General features: G+C 41.7%; 2 protein-coding genes across 3 annotated transcripts in view; both read left to right on the top strand.

Annotated features, from left to right (window-relative positions):
- bco2l (beta-carotene 15, 15-dioxygenase 2, like) overlaps positions 1-4,372 on the top strand; it is a 34,867-nt gene extending 30,495 nt beyond the window's left edge. For both annotated transcript variants that reach the window (XM_022200862.2, XM_022200861.2), the window contains 6 exons: positions 853-1,013; positions 1,425-1,595; positions 2,180-2,317; positions 3,032-3,214; positions 3,407-3,517; positions 3,777-4,372. In XM_022200862.2, coding sequence (XP_022056554.2) covers positions 853-1,013; positions 1,425-1,595; positions 2,180-2,317; positions 3,032-3,214; positions 3,407-3,517; positions 3,777-3,893 — 881 coding nt within the window. In that variant the 3' untranslated portion in view covers positions 3,894-4,372. The remainder of the gene's footprint in view (positions 1-852; positions 1,014-1,424; positions 1,596-2,179; positions 2,318-3,031; positions 3,215-3,406; positions 3,518-3,776) is intronic.
- A 3,456-nt stretch (positions 4,373-7,828) lies between these two features.
- LOC110955749 (GDNF family receptor alpha-2-like) overlaps positions 7,829-15,117 on the top strand; it is a 48,797-nt gene continuing 41,508 nt past the window's right edge. The window contains exons 1-3 of the mRNA XM_022200864.2: positions 7,829-8,211; positions 8,391-8,548; positions 9,920-10,276. Of these exons, the coding sequence (XP_022056556.1) occupies positions 8,497-8,548; positions 9,920-10,276 (409 nt within the window). The 5' untranslated portion in view covers positions 7,829-8,211; positions 8,391-8,496. The remainder of the gene's footprint in view (positions 8,212-8,390; positions 8,549-9,919; positions 10,277-15,117) is intronic.

Genomic DNA, 15,117 nt, shown 5'->3' with positions numbered 1-15,117 from the left:
GCCAAGCAGTAAATGAAGAAGCCATTGATAATCAAGCATTATGCGGATTCCAGTCAGCCACTGGAAAATGACTCCATTCTTTGGCTGATCTAACACAATGTAACTCCATTTGGTTTCTGTATTGCACCAGTTTCCTGATTCTATCTTAGTCTATATATCTGGCAGACCACCCCTTGTCCAGACCGCCCTGCCAGACTTTTGGGCTCCAACAAATCCCACAAGTGGGGGCATATTGTACAGTTATACAAGGCTCCACATGCTACTTCCCCCAGCTGAGATACATTAGATAGGGGGTTATGGTTAGAGTCATTTTTACGTGTTTATGTGCAAGAGCAATATTTGTTTTCACTCAGAAGTGTAAGAAAAGGTTAATCCTTAATTTGTGCAAACTTAAAGCTGGCGATGTATGTAGCCGTCTTTAAAAAGAGTGACATATTATCAGTGACATTTTACTCCTCCAGTACTGGTCCAATTAACTGCCAACACTTAGAAACTCATTTTCTGTTTACATACAGAAACGTAAGTCACCACGGAAATCTTGTTGACAGGTCTCTTGGTCTTGCAATAATTTGCTCGGACCTCTTTTATGTATGTTTATGAAAACATTTATGAGCCTGATCAGTGGGGAATTTCATCAGACATTAAACTCTGTCATGAAACTATAGAATCAGCATTGCACTGATGAGTTACACCCTGAAATTTATCATCCCACCGTGACACAGCAGATACAGCACACAAGCTTGAAAATGTTATTTCTGAGCCGTGATGAAAATATGATGAATAAGATCTGCCAGTCATGTGCTCTTTTAACACGTGCATTTCCTTGTGTGTCTCTTCTACGTCTGTCTCTAGTCATGTCAGAGAACTATATTGTGTTCGTTGAGCAGCCGATCAAGCTGGACCTGCTGAAGTTCATGCTGTACAGAATAGCGGGAAAGAGCTTTCACAAAATCATGACCTGGGATCCCACGTATGAAACCATCTTCCACCTGGTCAACAGGCACACTGGAAAGGTGCATTAGGACATATTTCTTTTTCCTTTGCACATTAAAGTGTAATATAGGGAACACACACAGCTGCTGAATAGTCAGAACAAAAAAAATATCTCTTCATGCATGATGACATTTTTTCCTTATTTATTTTGATGAAGTCACACTCTGATGGCATAGCTTTTCCTCATACATTGTTACTCTCAATTTTTTCATCTCATTACACAGCACACCCATTAAGCATACAATAACAAACTTTCAAAATGTTAAGGTGCAACACAATAGCATCTGTGCCAAGGAGGGAGCTTGTGTTCAAATGTTAAAGACAGCACACCAGCTCCTTCGTATGTGACTACCAGCCTGTGTAAACCTGCGTTGTTTTCTTGATGTTTTGTGCTTCTGAGCTCTCACTATGTGACATGTCTGATCCAACAGAGGAGTGAAGTGAAGTATCGTACGGCTCCCATGTTCACGCTGCATCAGATCAATGCTTTTGAGGACAATGGGTTCTTGGTTATGGACATGTGCTGTGGAGATGATGGTGAGATCATCGCGGATTTCACCCTGGAGAACCTCAGAAGAGACTCGGGAGAGGAAATGGACAAAGTAAATGCATTCAGATTGTTACAACAAAAGTATTTTTCATATGTTAGTGTTTCTGTTTGCATCATTGTTCAGACTGCAAGTTGGTATGTTTTTATAATATTACCACCCGTCCTTTAATCCTAAAATGAAAGAGAGAATGAGTCAGCAAAAACTTGAAGGGTTTTTGTCTGTGTCTAGGGTGTGGATCGTTCAATTGTGTTCGTTTTTTCCCTGTTAAAAGGGTGTTTCCTTGCCACTGTCGCCTTTGGGCTTGCTCTGGGGGTCAGGCATATGGGTTCTGTAAAGCGTCTTGAGACAATTTGACTGTAATTGACGCTATATAAATAAAATTGAATTGAATTGAATTGATATTGGCTTTATATGCCAGTTTCTGATGCAATAGGCTTCTTAAATCTCTGCGATTTCAGATGTGGTGGATCAAATTACTGTAATCAAAACAAAGTTTCATCAAAACAGAAAAATGTGATTTTGTGTCAATATTTTGTACCTGCTTGTGTCTGATTGTTCCAAGGTTGCATCGCACCTTTTTATTCCAAGGAGCCACACGTACAGCTTGTCAGTCCTGTCTGATTTTCTTTTGGCAGTTTTACAACTCACTGTGCAGAAACCTCCCGAGGAGATATGTCCTACCTCTCAGTGTGGATGAAGAAACTCCTTTGGACCAAAACCTTGTCACTCCGCCTAACTATAAAGCCACAGCGAAGAAGACAAACCCTGGAGAGGTGAGATTAAACATTATGCTGAGTGCAGTATGGTCATTGCACTTATAAAGTTAAATGTTTAACCGCACATTATTGGTTGCATGGGGCAAAGAATAAGACTCATAATCATGATGAATACAGCCAGTTCCCACCCACACATTCTACGCAATTATCCGGCATGAGAGATGCTTTAGTTACTTTCTGCAAGACAGTAGTTTTATGACATGGCAGTTGAAAATGATGTCCAGCATGCAGCAGAACAATCGCAGTTTAAGTACTTATGTGTGGCCCACACACACACTCGCTGTTCACCGCTTTCTTACAGAAGAAAAAAAGCTGAAATGCTGAAAGAAAACTGATGTTTTAGTTGTCATGGCTACCTGAGTGACACTGTCCTCAGTCTTAGTTCTCAGTGAGAGTGGTGTTATGTACATGGAACAACTGAAAGGCAGCTGGAAAAGTGCTGCTGTCTGCCGCACTCACTGAAAACAAATAGAAAAATATAGGTTGGTTACTGCAATTGAAGGTACATATATTTTTGGAGTAAAATTAAAAGAATTTGATGCATTCTTAACTAACAAATGTCCAGGCATCCAATTACCTATTTCAGAGAATAATGCAGTATTGATTTCTAGCACTCACAGGTGTAGAGCAAATCAGGGCTGCCGGTGGACCTCAGCTTTTGGCTAAAATCTTAAAAGTTGCGCTGATCTGAGTAAAACCCTGATCTTACAGGTTTACATGACCCATGAGGAGCTTCACAACGATGAGCTGCTGCAGTACGGCGGCCTTGAGTTCCCTCAGATCAATTATGACCAGTGCAACGGCAGACCTTACCGCTACTTCTACGCCTGTGGCTTTGGACACGTCTTCGGCGACTCCCTGCTCAAGATGGATGTCCACACCAAAGAGCTTAAGGTTCTTTATCAATCAAAGAGTACTTAAAGAGACCTGATTGTCAACTGGGCTGGGTATTATCACATCAAAGTTGTTTCTACTTCTTTTTCGCTAGCACTGAAAGGGCAGCAGAGGGTTCTGGGTTAGTTTTTCCTTAACATGAAAGAGCGCAAAGTAAAAAAAGGGTATGTTTATGTAATCCCTCCTGTCTAGGTGTGGCGTTATCCCGGCTTGTTCCCGTCTGAGCCTGTCTTTGTTGCTTCGCCCAGAGCTACTGAGGAAGATGATGGAGTTGTCTTGTCAGTCATCATCACACCCAGAGAGGTAATTTACTTACACAAACGCAAGAATGCAGTGATAATTAATCCTAACAGTAACAACAACTTTTTGGGTGACAATGACGTTCTACCTGTGTACTGTGAGGTTTTTCAAGAAAACTGAGACATAACAACAGACAGATATTTTTACCATGCATGGGGGAGATAAATGCTTTGGGACTTGCTCTATCATTACTGTGAGAAAGGCGTTCTGTGACCTTTTCCTTTACATAACACATTTAATCTGCTCTGCCTCTGTTTTCCAGGAGAAAAGTACTTTCCTGCTCGTTCTGGATGCCAAGACCTTCACCGAGCTAGGCAGAGCAGAGGTCCCTGTCAATATCCCGTACGGGACCCACGGCGTGTTTAATGGGATGGGCTAGGAGCGCCACTGTCTGTACCTGCGTGGCAAGTTTGCTGAAATTGAACCAACAACCAGCCACTTTATAAACAGAGTAGAATATGTCTGCTGATGTCATTACAGGTAAAATATCCTGAGCTGTAAAAGACATCAGGAAAGAAACAAGAGTAGGTAAAAACTGCAGACTCATGCTATTTGTTTGTGCCTCTTTGATAGGAATAGGTACGTGTCCTCACTGTGTGCTGCCATTACTGTTAGAAAGATGGCTTTTTTTGGAGACTAACAAGACAGAAAACCCAGCATGGCATCAGCCCGCTGACAAAGTTTGTCCTCTGTGTTCTAATGTGTTCTTGTAAGAATTTGAAATACCCCTTTAGACAACAGCCAGAGCATCATACATACTGTAAGGACTAATGTTGTAGGTGGAAAGCATTCCAAAAAAGTACATTAAAATCAATACGCACATTAAAATAAAATATGTTTCCCCTTTTTTCTGTTAAACGCAAAGTGTTTTTGCATCATCATACCACTGGAAACACTATACTCCCGGCGAGAACAGAACAGCACTTCGGATACATAAAAATGCATCAGAGGAAATTCAATTTCTGTCAAAGTAATGTGATAGAAATGGACAATGTCTGAAATGCCTGGAAAACAAATGGATCTAACTGGTCGATAGCCTCCAGAGAGTCTAGTGGAGGTCACATCAGAAATTTTGTGTTGTCCGTTCGAAACAGCCCAAAACAAAGTTGTCATACAGACATAAACACTGACGTTTAAGACCTTGTATGTGAGCAGATTGTTGTTTTACTGCATGCGACTGTAACAGAACACAGCAGAATACAAAACAGAGGCCCTACTCATAATGTGAAGTAGCCTACAGCTGCACTTGTCACTCCACCGTCTCCACAATTGACTCTACTGATGCTAATTTCGTTGGCTATTGTACCTCTTGCATCGATTAGAATGGACTGACTTCAGCCTGTGCACCTGATACAGGCACTCTTTGTGAGAGCTGAGAGGTTTCAAATATATCATGACCCATATATTTATATTTTTGTGCCTTTTTGAATATTTAAAATGTGACTCTTAGTTAAGAGTATTAGTGGCGAAGTTTCAAAGATGTTTTGCAACAGCAAGTCCCAGCCTTAAATAATTCATGACTGAACAGTACACACAGGCAGAGGTTTCATCTTTAGCGCCTCTCATTACACTGAAGTGAATAAAACCGGACGGAATAGAGCTTTAGTGTACTGTTTAAATTAATTTAATACTGGGAATTAACAACACTTATGTTTTTGTCATGTTCTCTGCTTAACTCCGGCTGTGTCTGCTAATAAGCATGCTGTACAGGTCTCCCAAGATACACATTAATTAGCCCATAATTCCTAATCTAATCAGTCATGCTTAACCTCTGCAAGTGCTTGTGTGTGTGTGTGTGTGTGTGTGTAGGTGTGTGTAGGTGTGTGTGTGTGTGGATACCGTATGCTTGGGTTCATTAGTGCTCTTTCCAGTAGGCATGACGGCACAGAGAGATACAGTGACCTCTGGCCTCAAATAAATCGCACGCAAAAATTTAGTGCTAACCAATCTATGCAAATCCTTATCAGTGTTGCAGGATGCTCTTTTAATTTTAAACATGATTGGATGAAACATTAAGCACGAGGATCAATGGTCCATTCAAGGTGTTATTCTAGATAGTTAACACTTTACTGTGCTGGATTCACTTGAGTCCAGCTCGAATGATGACCATAGTCATCGTGGAAACACAAGCTGTGACGCAAATACACTTGCATGCACATTTGTATGCAAGTTTATCCGTGCTGCCTTCAAGGTGACAGCTTCAGACGGTCTAAGCTCTTATTTGACCCATGAGAGTAAGCATGAGCTCACTCTCAAACCCCCCTGCTGTCTCACTAAGCACAAGTTATTGCACAGAGTCTTAACTTTGACTGTTATCTGTATCATTATTTCATATCCCATGAATTCATAATGATATCATCTATATTCACCATATTAGACACACTTCTCAGAGGCGCAGAATGATTTCCCTCAATGGTGAGAACAATGACTCCTATATCCAGATTTGTCATTTCCTATCTTCACGGTCTTGAGCCACCTTGTGGGAGCACAGTTATCTGACATATGGATTATGTGCATCTCCATGTGCGCCTGCTCCCTCTCCAGCACACATGCAGTAACTATATGCTTATTTCTAAAAGGGTGTACAGGTATAGAGCCATGTGAGTGCGTGTGCTTCTCTGTGGGCTCCCTCTAATTGCACACGTGAAAAAACTGCAGATGCTTTATGAAGTCACAATGGAGCAATTAAATACCCACGGAGGGGGTGAATTGTGCAATGTCAACAAGAATAAAATTCAACCTCGGACCTGACAAGAGAAAAAAAAAATGTGAGGAGAGGATTTATCCATATTGCACATTCATGCATAGACATAATGGGATGCCTCAATAAGAATTTACAATGCAAATTTAGCTGTTTTATTCACTCTGTTTACAGCTAATGTTTCTCTTGATTTCATGCCTTTTTGCGTTATTAGAAATGTCTCCTTTCTGAGCCCACTGCTCAAGCAACAGTTTGACTTCATCCAGTTTACGTAGCTAATCTTCAGTGAGAAATTATTTAGCAGCTCTTTGTTCTCTGCTAAAATAAAACATGAAAATTGGCCTGGCATTTGAAATAGATGCTTGAAAGGGAAAAGGATGCCATCTTTGCACTGAAATATCCGCTGCAGCCTAAAAACACATGAAGAATGGGCCGGGGCAGCCACTGCAGCACTAATTCGGGACAGTTGCAGGATATTCATGACGGTGGATGATGCTTTACAGTGTCCTCATAATGACAGCAACTTCAAACTCGAGAGACGAGAATAAGCCCGGGCCAATATAGGCAGAATGAGGCTGATGTTGCCATTATAAGGGCGAGCTGTTTTCCCTCTTGGATGGAAGGCTGGGCTGACAGTCAAACATCATTATGAGCCAGTGGCCTTGCCGTTTGTCACTGTCACAGCTTCTAAATAGAGACTTTGTTTTCAAGATTTGCAAAGATTTATGACATTCTGGGCACTATTTAAGCGATGATGCACAACAAAGTCATTTTGTTTAATGTGAAGCCACTTTGAAAAATGGCAGATTCTGCGGGTTGCGGGCTAGGCTATTTCCTCAGAGCATAAATATAATACGAGACATTGTGCACTTTTTTATTTTTTTTATTTTGTAAGAATCTTCTTTTCTCAATCGGAGGAACCACAGATGTTGTGTGAAGTGTTGGGATATCGCTGAAATGAATGGTGACATTTTCATCATCATCGTTGAGTCCACCTTTGAACCCTATCCCTAAGAATCATTTGCAAATTTTCTACGGGTTGTGGGAAGGAAACCCTGATGTCAGCCAAAAAAAATGAATTGGATGGTGACCTTGCTGGGGTCTTGAATAAAAGATTCACTGTGTTCGGCTGACTGGATGCTCCTGCTATGAGTGCAAGTATCCAGTACACTACCCTAATTCCTTCCTTGATCTGTTGCAGTTGCATCCTCTCTCCCTCCTACAGCTGAATACTGAGCAGACGTGTAAAGACTCCCCCATGAAAGAGATAGTAATAAGCCAAGAAGGATATTATGAATCACTGGAGTCTTTTTTTTTTTTTTTTTGACAAAATGTATAGGCTTTCATAGAAAATCCTATAGCAGCACCACCACAGGAAATCAAAGAAACGGCACACAGGCCAAGTGAGGTCACTGTAATTCCACATGCTGAGGACCACAGGTGCATCTTCTCCCAGTAGGAAAATTACAAGAATATCGCGGTGATTTTTCTGTGTGGTAATATTTATTGTTGGACCACAGTGTTGACCGTGTGCCGCGCTTTCCAATGAGAACACCCACCGCCCAGGGCGCCCTCTGCTGGCCTGCAGAGGACTCCTTCTTTATAAAAGTGCTGTGATGCCTCGACACGCATGCAGTCAGTGAGAAAGGAGCGTTCACTCCCCTCCAGAGGAGCGCACAGCTTTTCTCTTTTTTTATATGAAGGGGAGCACAGTGGTGGGAAGAAGAGAGGGAAAAAATCCAGTCAGCGCTCTGTAGCACTTTCAGATGAGTTCTTCTACCTCGTTAGAGATATTGGGAGAGCTGACAGATCGTTTTGCGCCAGTTTGAGGACTGTTTCCAGGGACAAATTATCTCCAAAGGGGCATTTTGGAGCGGCCAGTCTGAGCCCTTTAGAATGCGGAGAGATCAAGTCTCAGTAGTTTGTCGGTATGAACGCAGCGCAGACGGACCCTGAGAAACTGCTTTCATGGATTGACTGACTGATTGATTGATTGGTATTTGATTTTCATTATTTTTCCAGTATCAGAGGATTTTTCTGCGTCGTGCTTAGTGTATTCATCCCAAAAAATATATTGTGGATTATCATCTTGTTGGGAGGATTTTATTTTTCTAATCGAATGTGTTTATTTTGGAGTTGAATGAGGATATTGATTTTTTTTTTTTTTTTTTACAGTTAGCCTGGGTCAAGGATCCGGAGAGAGGAATTAACCTTCCCCAAAAAGGTGGAAATACTAGTGTAATTGGACCCCAACTCGTCTTTTCTGCCCGCTGAGTCCAACATGAAGTCTGTCACTGTGTGGATGTGCGTTTGCATCTCTCTTCTGCTCTTAGGTAAGAAGTGGCACATGCAGGAGGATAAAATAAAATAACACACAGGCCTGCGGTTGTGTGCAAATTGTGGATTTTGCGGGTCACAGTAAAATGATCACATCAGTGGTAATTGTCAGGGAGAATTTTCTGGTATGTGGCCACTTTTCTCACGCAAGAGTTGTTCGGAGGGCACAAGGTTATTGCGCCTTTTTCTCTCTGTCTCTCTCTTTTATTATTATTATTATAATGTGCAGTAAAATTCTGATGAGCGTTCAGCTTCTAGCCGGATGGTTGGCTGGTTTGATTATGTTTAATTTTCACCCATAGCCACAAATCGAACTTGGACTATGCGAAGTCAATCGCTTCTATTGGATCCATTGAAACACCCGCAGCTTCCAGGGAGGAAATAAAGAGGTCATTATTGTAGCAACACAATACAGATTTCAGTCAGTAAGAGAAATCCCTGAGGGTTGTTTTTTCTGTGCTACGCTTGGATTTGGTTGGTTGAATATGAGAAGAAAAAAAAGAAAGGAAAAAAAAAACATCATCAGCATCACATCTATCATCATCATCATTGTGATTTTCATTGTCGGTATCTTCCATAAAACGCCAATACTCCATTGGAAGCATCTGACTGATACAATAATATTACACTTAACTTCGTGTAACTCTTTTCTTACCCGTTGCTCTCAGACTGATGTAGAACCATCTCGTCCCTGCTGAGCTCAGTGCTCAACATCACCACAAGGGGTCTCTCTTGTCATTTCACCAGAACTCTCTGTACTTAGGTTTGTGTGTGCAGGTGCGTTAGAATCTCGACTCCTGTCAAATGGCAACACCTAAGTCTCTGCTCCATGCATCACTGTTTGCTCAATGTAAGCTCATTTTCTGCTTATCTGGATGCAAATTAAGAGTAGTTCTTGATTAGACGCTCGCTTGACACGAGATAATTAGATATTCTTCAATGGCTGAGTCCTTCATTTGGTTGGCTTTAATAAGAAGGTGCTGTCTTCTGTTTTTTTTTTTTTTTTTTTTTTTGGTGTTTTTAGACCCACTAAAATCAATGCAGGTAAGGAGGTTAAATTACTAGATAGGAAGTAAATGAGACATGACAAGAACCCACATCGAAGTGTCAAAAGCTAGAAAGATTATAGGTGCCTGTCATTCCAAAAGATGCTTTAGCGTGTATGGGCATGTAAAAGGCAATCAAACCTGTTTGGGTCTCATGTACTTCTTGTTGCAGGAACAAAACAAATGTGAAAACTACTATATGCCAGCTATGAATAATTGCACATAGATACACACACAAACTCCCCCACACAAAGAAATTTGCAATGTTCAGAGCCCACATTCTCTTGTCACCCCCGCATCTTTCTTCTCGTCCCCACCTAGAGGAGGCAGCGAGTTCCTGGGATGGCCCCTCAGCTCTGTCTGTGTCCTTGGCCAGCGGTGCTCCAGGATCCCCAAGTACCGCATCTGGGCCTGGAGCCCAGCCAGAATGGGTGGATTGCATCCAGGCGAGTGACATGTGCAACCAGAACCCTTACTGCAGCTCTCGGTACCGGGTGATGCGCCAGTGCCTTGTGGGCAAGGAGAAGGAAGCCATGCTAGATAACAACAGGGAGTGCCAGGCTGCCTTGGAAGTGCTGCTGGTGAGCCCTCTGTATGACTGCCGCTGCAAGAGGGGCATGAAGAAGGAGCTGCAGTGTCTGCAGAACTACTGGACCATCCACATGGGACTCACTGAAGGTAGGAGGCAGATGGTTTCTTGGGCTCAGAAAATTCTGATTGCAATGCATCATTGTTTACTGTGTGGCAATTTCACATTCAGTAATGTGTTCATAGGTCGTTAAGTCACGCAGGTTCTTTACAACACTACATACTTATTCATGTGAAATCAGCACTTGCTTTTTTCAGGTTTTGGCCAGTCAGCTTATTATGAACAGTCCGGGTCCTTGGAGTCATTTGTTTCTTTGTGTTTTCCCTCAGTGGGTGTGAATCCAACTTGCATGATGTTCAGTGATGTTAGAACTGAGTACGCCTTGCAGGAATCTTTAAGCTTCATGGTCAAGTAGGCATTAACGAAGAATATACAGTGCAGGGAGAGGCAGAAAACCAAGTGAGTTTTATTTTTTTTAAAAACTCTCATAAATACTCAAGATTATAGAGAACACAAAATAGCATGCAGTGAATAGTTAACTAAATGAAAGTATTAGCCAACTAATGGCAATGAAATATATATCACAGCAGCACCACAAATTTTAATAAATAGAAATATCATGTTTGATATAGAACAGGGCACACCCACACCAAGCTGCATGTTCATTGCTGAAGCAAATATTCTGTGACCATAGCTGTGCAACATGCTTTTATTTGTATTAATCTGTATAACTTTGCACATTCTTCAGCATTATAACATTTTTTTATAATGAATCTTTTGATTCCAAGTACCAGTGTTTTCAGTGTTTTCCGAGCAAAGACGAGAGGCAAATACACCACACCCACTGATGATGCCTTATTCCCTGATGTCCTCTTCCAATGATACCCAGAAGCCCCTGATGAAAAATATATGCTTTCCTACTTTCCTCACCCTCTCTCAAATATAATGGAGCCATAATGGGATTACATTAGGTAGAACTGATGTGGTAGACCTATTGGTTTTCACCTAAAGTGTTCCATTTTACCATGTAATTACGTTACATTTGTATAGCGCACAGGTCCTTCTGTGTCCACTTAAGCAGGACATAAAATCTCACTCTTGTTGTAACATTGCAACCATCTGGTTTTACATCGCAATACATTTAAAGAGCATAAAGAAGCCTCATTGACTCTTGTTTCATCCATATGGGAAAAAGCACATAGAATTTCCCAATTTGATTGGAGATGCTGTAAGCTATAGGATCAGCCTGAAGGGGGACCCTAATGCAGGAGTGGCATTCTGTATCGGCCGTATGTAACGTGCACCGGAATACGACCCATGAGAGTGTATTTACGTTAGCGCCCCTACGGGGAAAAGGAACGCATTTCGGGATTTAATTCGAGAAACGACTTTTCCCTCGCGAAATGGCTTTTTCCTCACTTTCCCAGCACGGGTTTAGGGTTAGGGTTAGGGTTAGGGTGAGGGAAAGGGATAGGGATAGTGTTAAGATTAAAGTTTGTTCATGGTGACGTTTCACCTGCGACACCGGAGTGTCGATGTTTACTCAACCGCCAGAGGTCGCATAGTCAAAACGTAACACTCGGTCGTAATACGGGTGTGTACAGACGACCTATGTGGTCATTTTTGGTTTGAGGACAGGCTGTTCTGTCGTACTTGCACATGTGGTCAAAGTCTCTGTGACTGAAGTCAAGTGTCCATGTAAACATGAAGGACATAATGTACTCAGCCGTTTTGACACGTGGGGTAATGGTGGAAATGTTGCAAAGTCTCTGGGCTTGGAGCATTCAGGGCTTTTGTGTGGTGATCCGTGAAGTGATTCGGCAGGCTGACTGCTCATAGCACCAGCTACACTTCATCAGACTGATGGCAACAGAGGGTCCCTGACATGAGTTCAAGGGAAATGTAATGACATGGATGCTCCCCAGGCCTTCTGTCTCCCCTCCTGTCTTTCTCTCTTTTTTCTAACTCTTTCTCCTATGTAATGATCTTTCTGTTCTCCCCCTGTGCCTCATTCATACCCTCTTCTTCCCTAACAAATAGCAGCATCAGTCAAAGTGTTTGTGTTTGAATGTAAGTTTGTCTGGCTGTCAAGGATAGAGACCTCTTGCGCCTGCAATATGCCCTTCACACAGCATGCGTTTCTTTCCGAAGAATGCTCCTCAGCACTGTCCCGCTTTGGCCCCGTCACCCTTGGAGATAAAACCCGCTTTAACACGAACGAAAAGCTCTTACAGTGCAGCTTTAATCTAATCACGATCTATTGTGCAGTCAAGCAGGCTTTTGTTAACTGGAAACAATCTATGTACAACATCCATCTCTGGAAACAAACACGAAAGGCTGAATCCCAGCAGACCCTCTTGAAATGGTGCTAAACCACTTTAAAAATCATTTGTGGGTATGACTGGAAGATTTTGATAGAGTTTTTAGGTTATATATTGTGTAATGTAGCTTTTAAGTTTTATTGTACTCGTGTTAATATGGAGAGATGAAAGGTGCACAAGAGAGTGAGGGAAAACATATGAAAAGATACACGGGACTGAAAGCGGTGGAGCTGGAAAAAATGAAAGGTGATGGGTGACTAACATGCAGACAAAGAAGTAGCTAGTAAAAAGCCTATATAGTTGCTACCAGTGTGATATTTTCTGTATGAAGAGCTGTAACGTTGATGGCTTAAGGACAAACATATTCAGATATTCTGTCAATACACCAAGGCCAGTATAGTGTTGAGAACGTAGAAGGCTATAAAGAAATCTCACCACAGCTGGAACTTGAGATGTTTCTTCTTTCTTTTGACCCATGTTGAGCGGGGCAGGAAGTTGGCCTGCAAGCTTGAGGGCTAAACCATTGTGTCTGTGAAGGAGAAGCTGATGGGCTTAATACAGCAGCCTGCTTCCATACCAGTCTTGCACAAACAGCTCACAGATCCTTAGCTGCCTCAGGCAAGCTTAACCAACTAACTTAGTGAACACTAATATTTCTGATTGCAAACCAAGTGAACGTTGCAAAGGGTTCAATTAAAAACACATCTTTGAGAATGTAGGCCTACAGTGTAGAAATACTAAATAGGAAAAATAGTTTTGTCCGTTGTTTTAATTAGAGCAAATCAAGGTTTGCTCTAAACTACTTTGACTATCTTCATCAGATAATTGTATGATCATTTCTTTAATATTCTTTCCAAAAGGTGCAAAAGTTTAGCTCAAATTCACTTCTTTAATTTGGTTGGAATTGAGACTGTCACAGTGAAGCCACACGTTTTTCATGTGTGAATCGAGGAAAGAGCATTTCCAGAACATCAAGCACTGAGCAAGTCTGGGGGGGTCGGTACTTGAATCGGAGATGTCAGTATCAGAGAGGATTACCGCATCCTTTATCTTGATGATTTTTATTTCCTAGATCAAATGGACTTTTCCAGCTGAAGGACACTATCATGTCGTATTATGTAAATTCACCATGTAAATCGTTCCAGTGGCTGTACTAACATGTAAAGAATATCATTCGGAGGTTCAAAACAACCTGGAAAGGATTTGCTTCTTCAGATTCATTACTTTACCACTTCATCTTTTCTCCCTTCCACCTAAGGAACTCAGCTACAAAATATCTCTATTAGCACTCTAGTTAAAGCAGGGTTCTGTTTTGTAAAACCACATATTTAGGTTTGGAATGAGTTGTTGTAATAATAATGATCTACATAGACCAGATAAAAGACAGAAAAAATAGCAAAACAACTCAACCGGTTCCTTTTTGCAGTTCAGTTAATTTTTTTCCACCAAAGGGAAGATCGGATGTCTGCTTGAATTAATTATTTGCAGATAATTGCCACCAGCAGCGAACCATCAGCAGCACTTCTTCCCAGGACACTGCACCCTCACATGGTGTGAGGGTAAGTGTAATGACAGATTTGTGCTCCCAGTGTGTGAGTTTTAGAGTCATGAAACAGCGTCGATGCTTTAAAGCTGTGTGTTAAAGTGTGCAACATGCACTTCTTTCTCCTCTTTTTCCTGTGAGAGTTCACTGCTCCGTCAGTCTGATAACTGAAAATGCCAGATGCACTTGAAAGCAAAAGTAAAAAGTTAATCTTTCACCGAGTCAAACCAGACTCCCTGTAAGGCCCTCGAGCTGCTGTGTGCACTGTGTCCATTAGATGCAACTGTAAATTGCATTGGTCATAACAAACAAGGGAAATGTGTTTCAAAGTTGACAACGTGTGTGTTGAAACACTACAGAGAAAAACACTTACAGAAGTGCTTCCACAGAGTGACAACAGTGTGATTCATTACTGTCATCAAGTGTTGCTTGTTGTGTCCTCTTGAAGTATCAGCAGAAAGCGCACATTGGCACATTTCAGCAGGGGGTCGCAGCTACAGTTCTGCAACACTAAATCTACAAGCACCTTCCTTACCCATGCGAACATGTTTGAATATCAAAGTCCTGTAGCTACAATGTTGGTTCAGATTGCCTCTTTGATTGCTATTGCCCACCTTTAGGCTACCGCACTGCCCTGTCTGGTTTAGAAGTCCCACATAAAGGGTGCTATAATGCCAGTCTTTGAATTATCAGGAACAGTGCTAACAGTAACCTGTTAATTGTGTTTTCTAACGGAATATGGCAGGTGAATTCAATGCTTCAATGCAGCCGTCCTTGATGGATAATGGGTGGTTTCTGCTCTGAGTGGGCCTGTGTCAGTGTTAGGCAATGGGGTCTATACAGCAGTTTGAATCTATAAAAAGAAGTAATTACTAAGAAAGAAATATTGGCTGCTACACGCTGGAATATTGTATAGATGGCTGTGGTTCTCTTTCAGTTGTGCCTTGGGCCTCATGTGAATAAAGCCTTGCAGGTTTGCTGTACAATTGCTAATTTAAACGATAAGTTCCACACCTAAGACATACATTATTTTATAGTCTCAGCTGTGAAATCACATCCTGGGTCT

Source organism: Acanthochromis polyacanthus, chromosome 7 (genome assembly GCF_021347895.1).
Source record: "Acanthochromis polyacanthus isolate Apoly-LR-REF ecotype Palm Island chromosome 7, KAUST_Apoly_ChrSc, whole genome shotgun sequence".
NCBI lineage: Eukaryota > Metazoa > Chordata > Actinopteri > Pomacentridae > Acanthochromis > Acanthochromis polyacanthus.
This window is presented reverse-complemented; position numbering and strand designations above follow the sequence as displayed.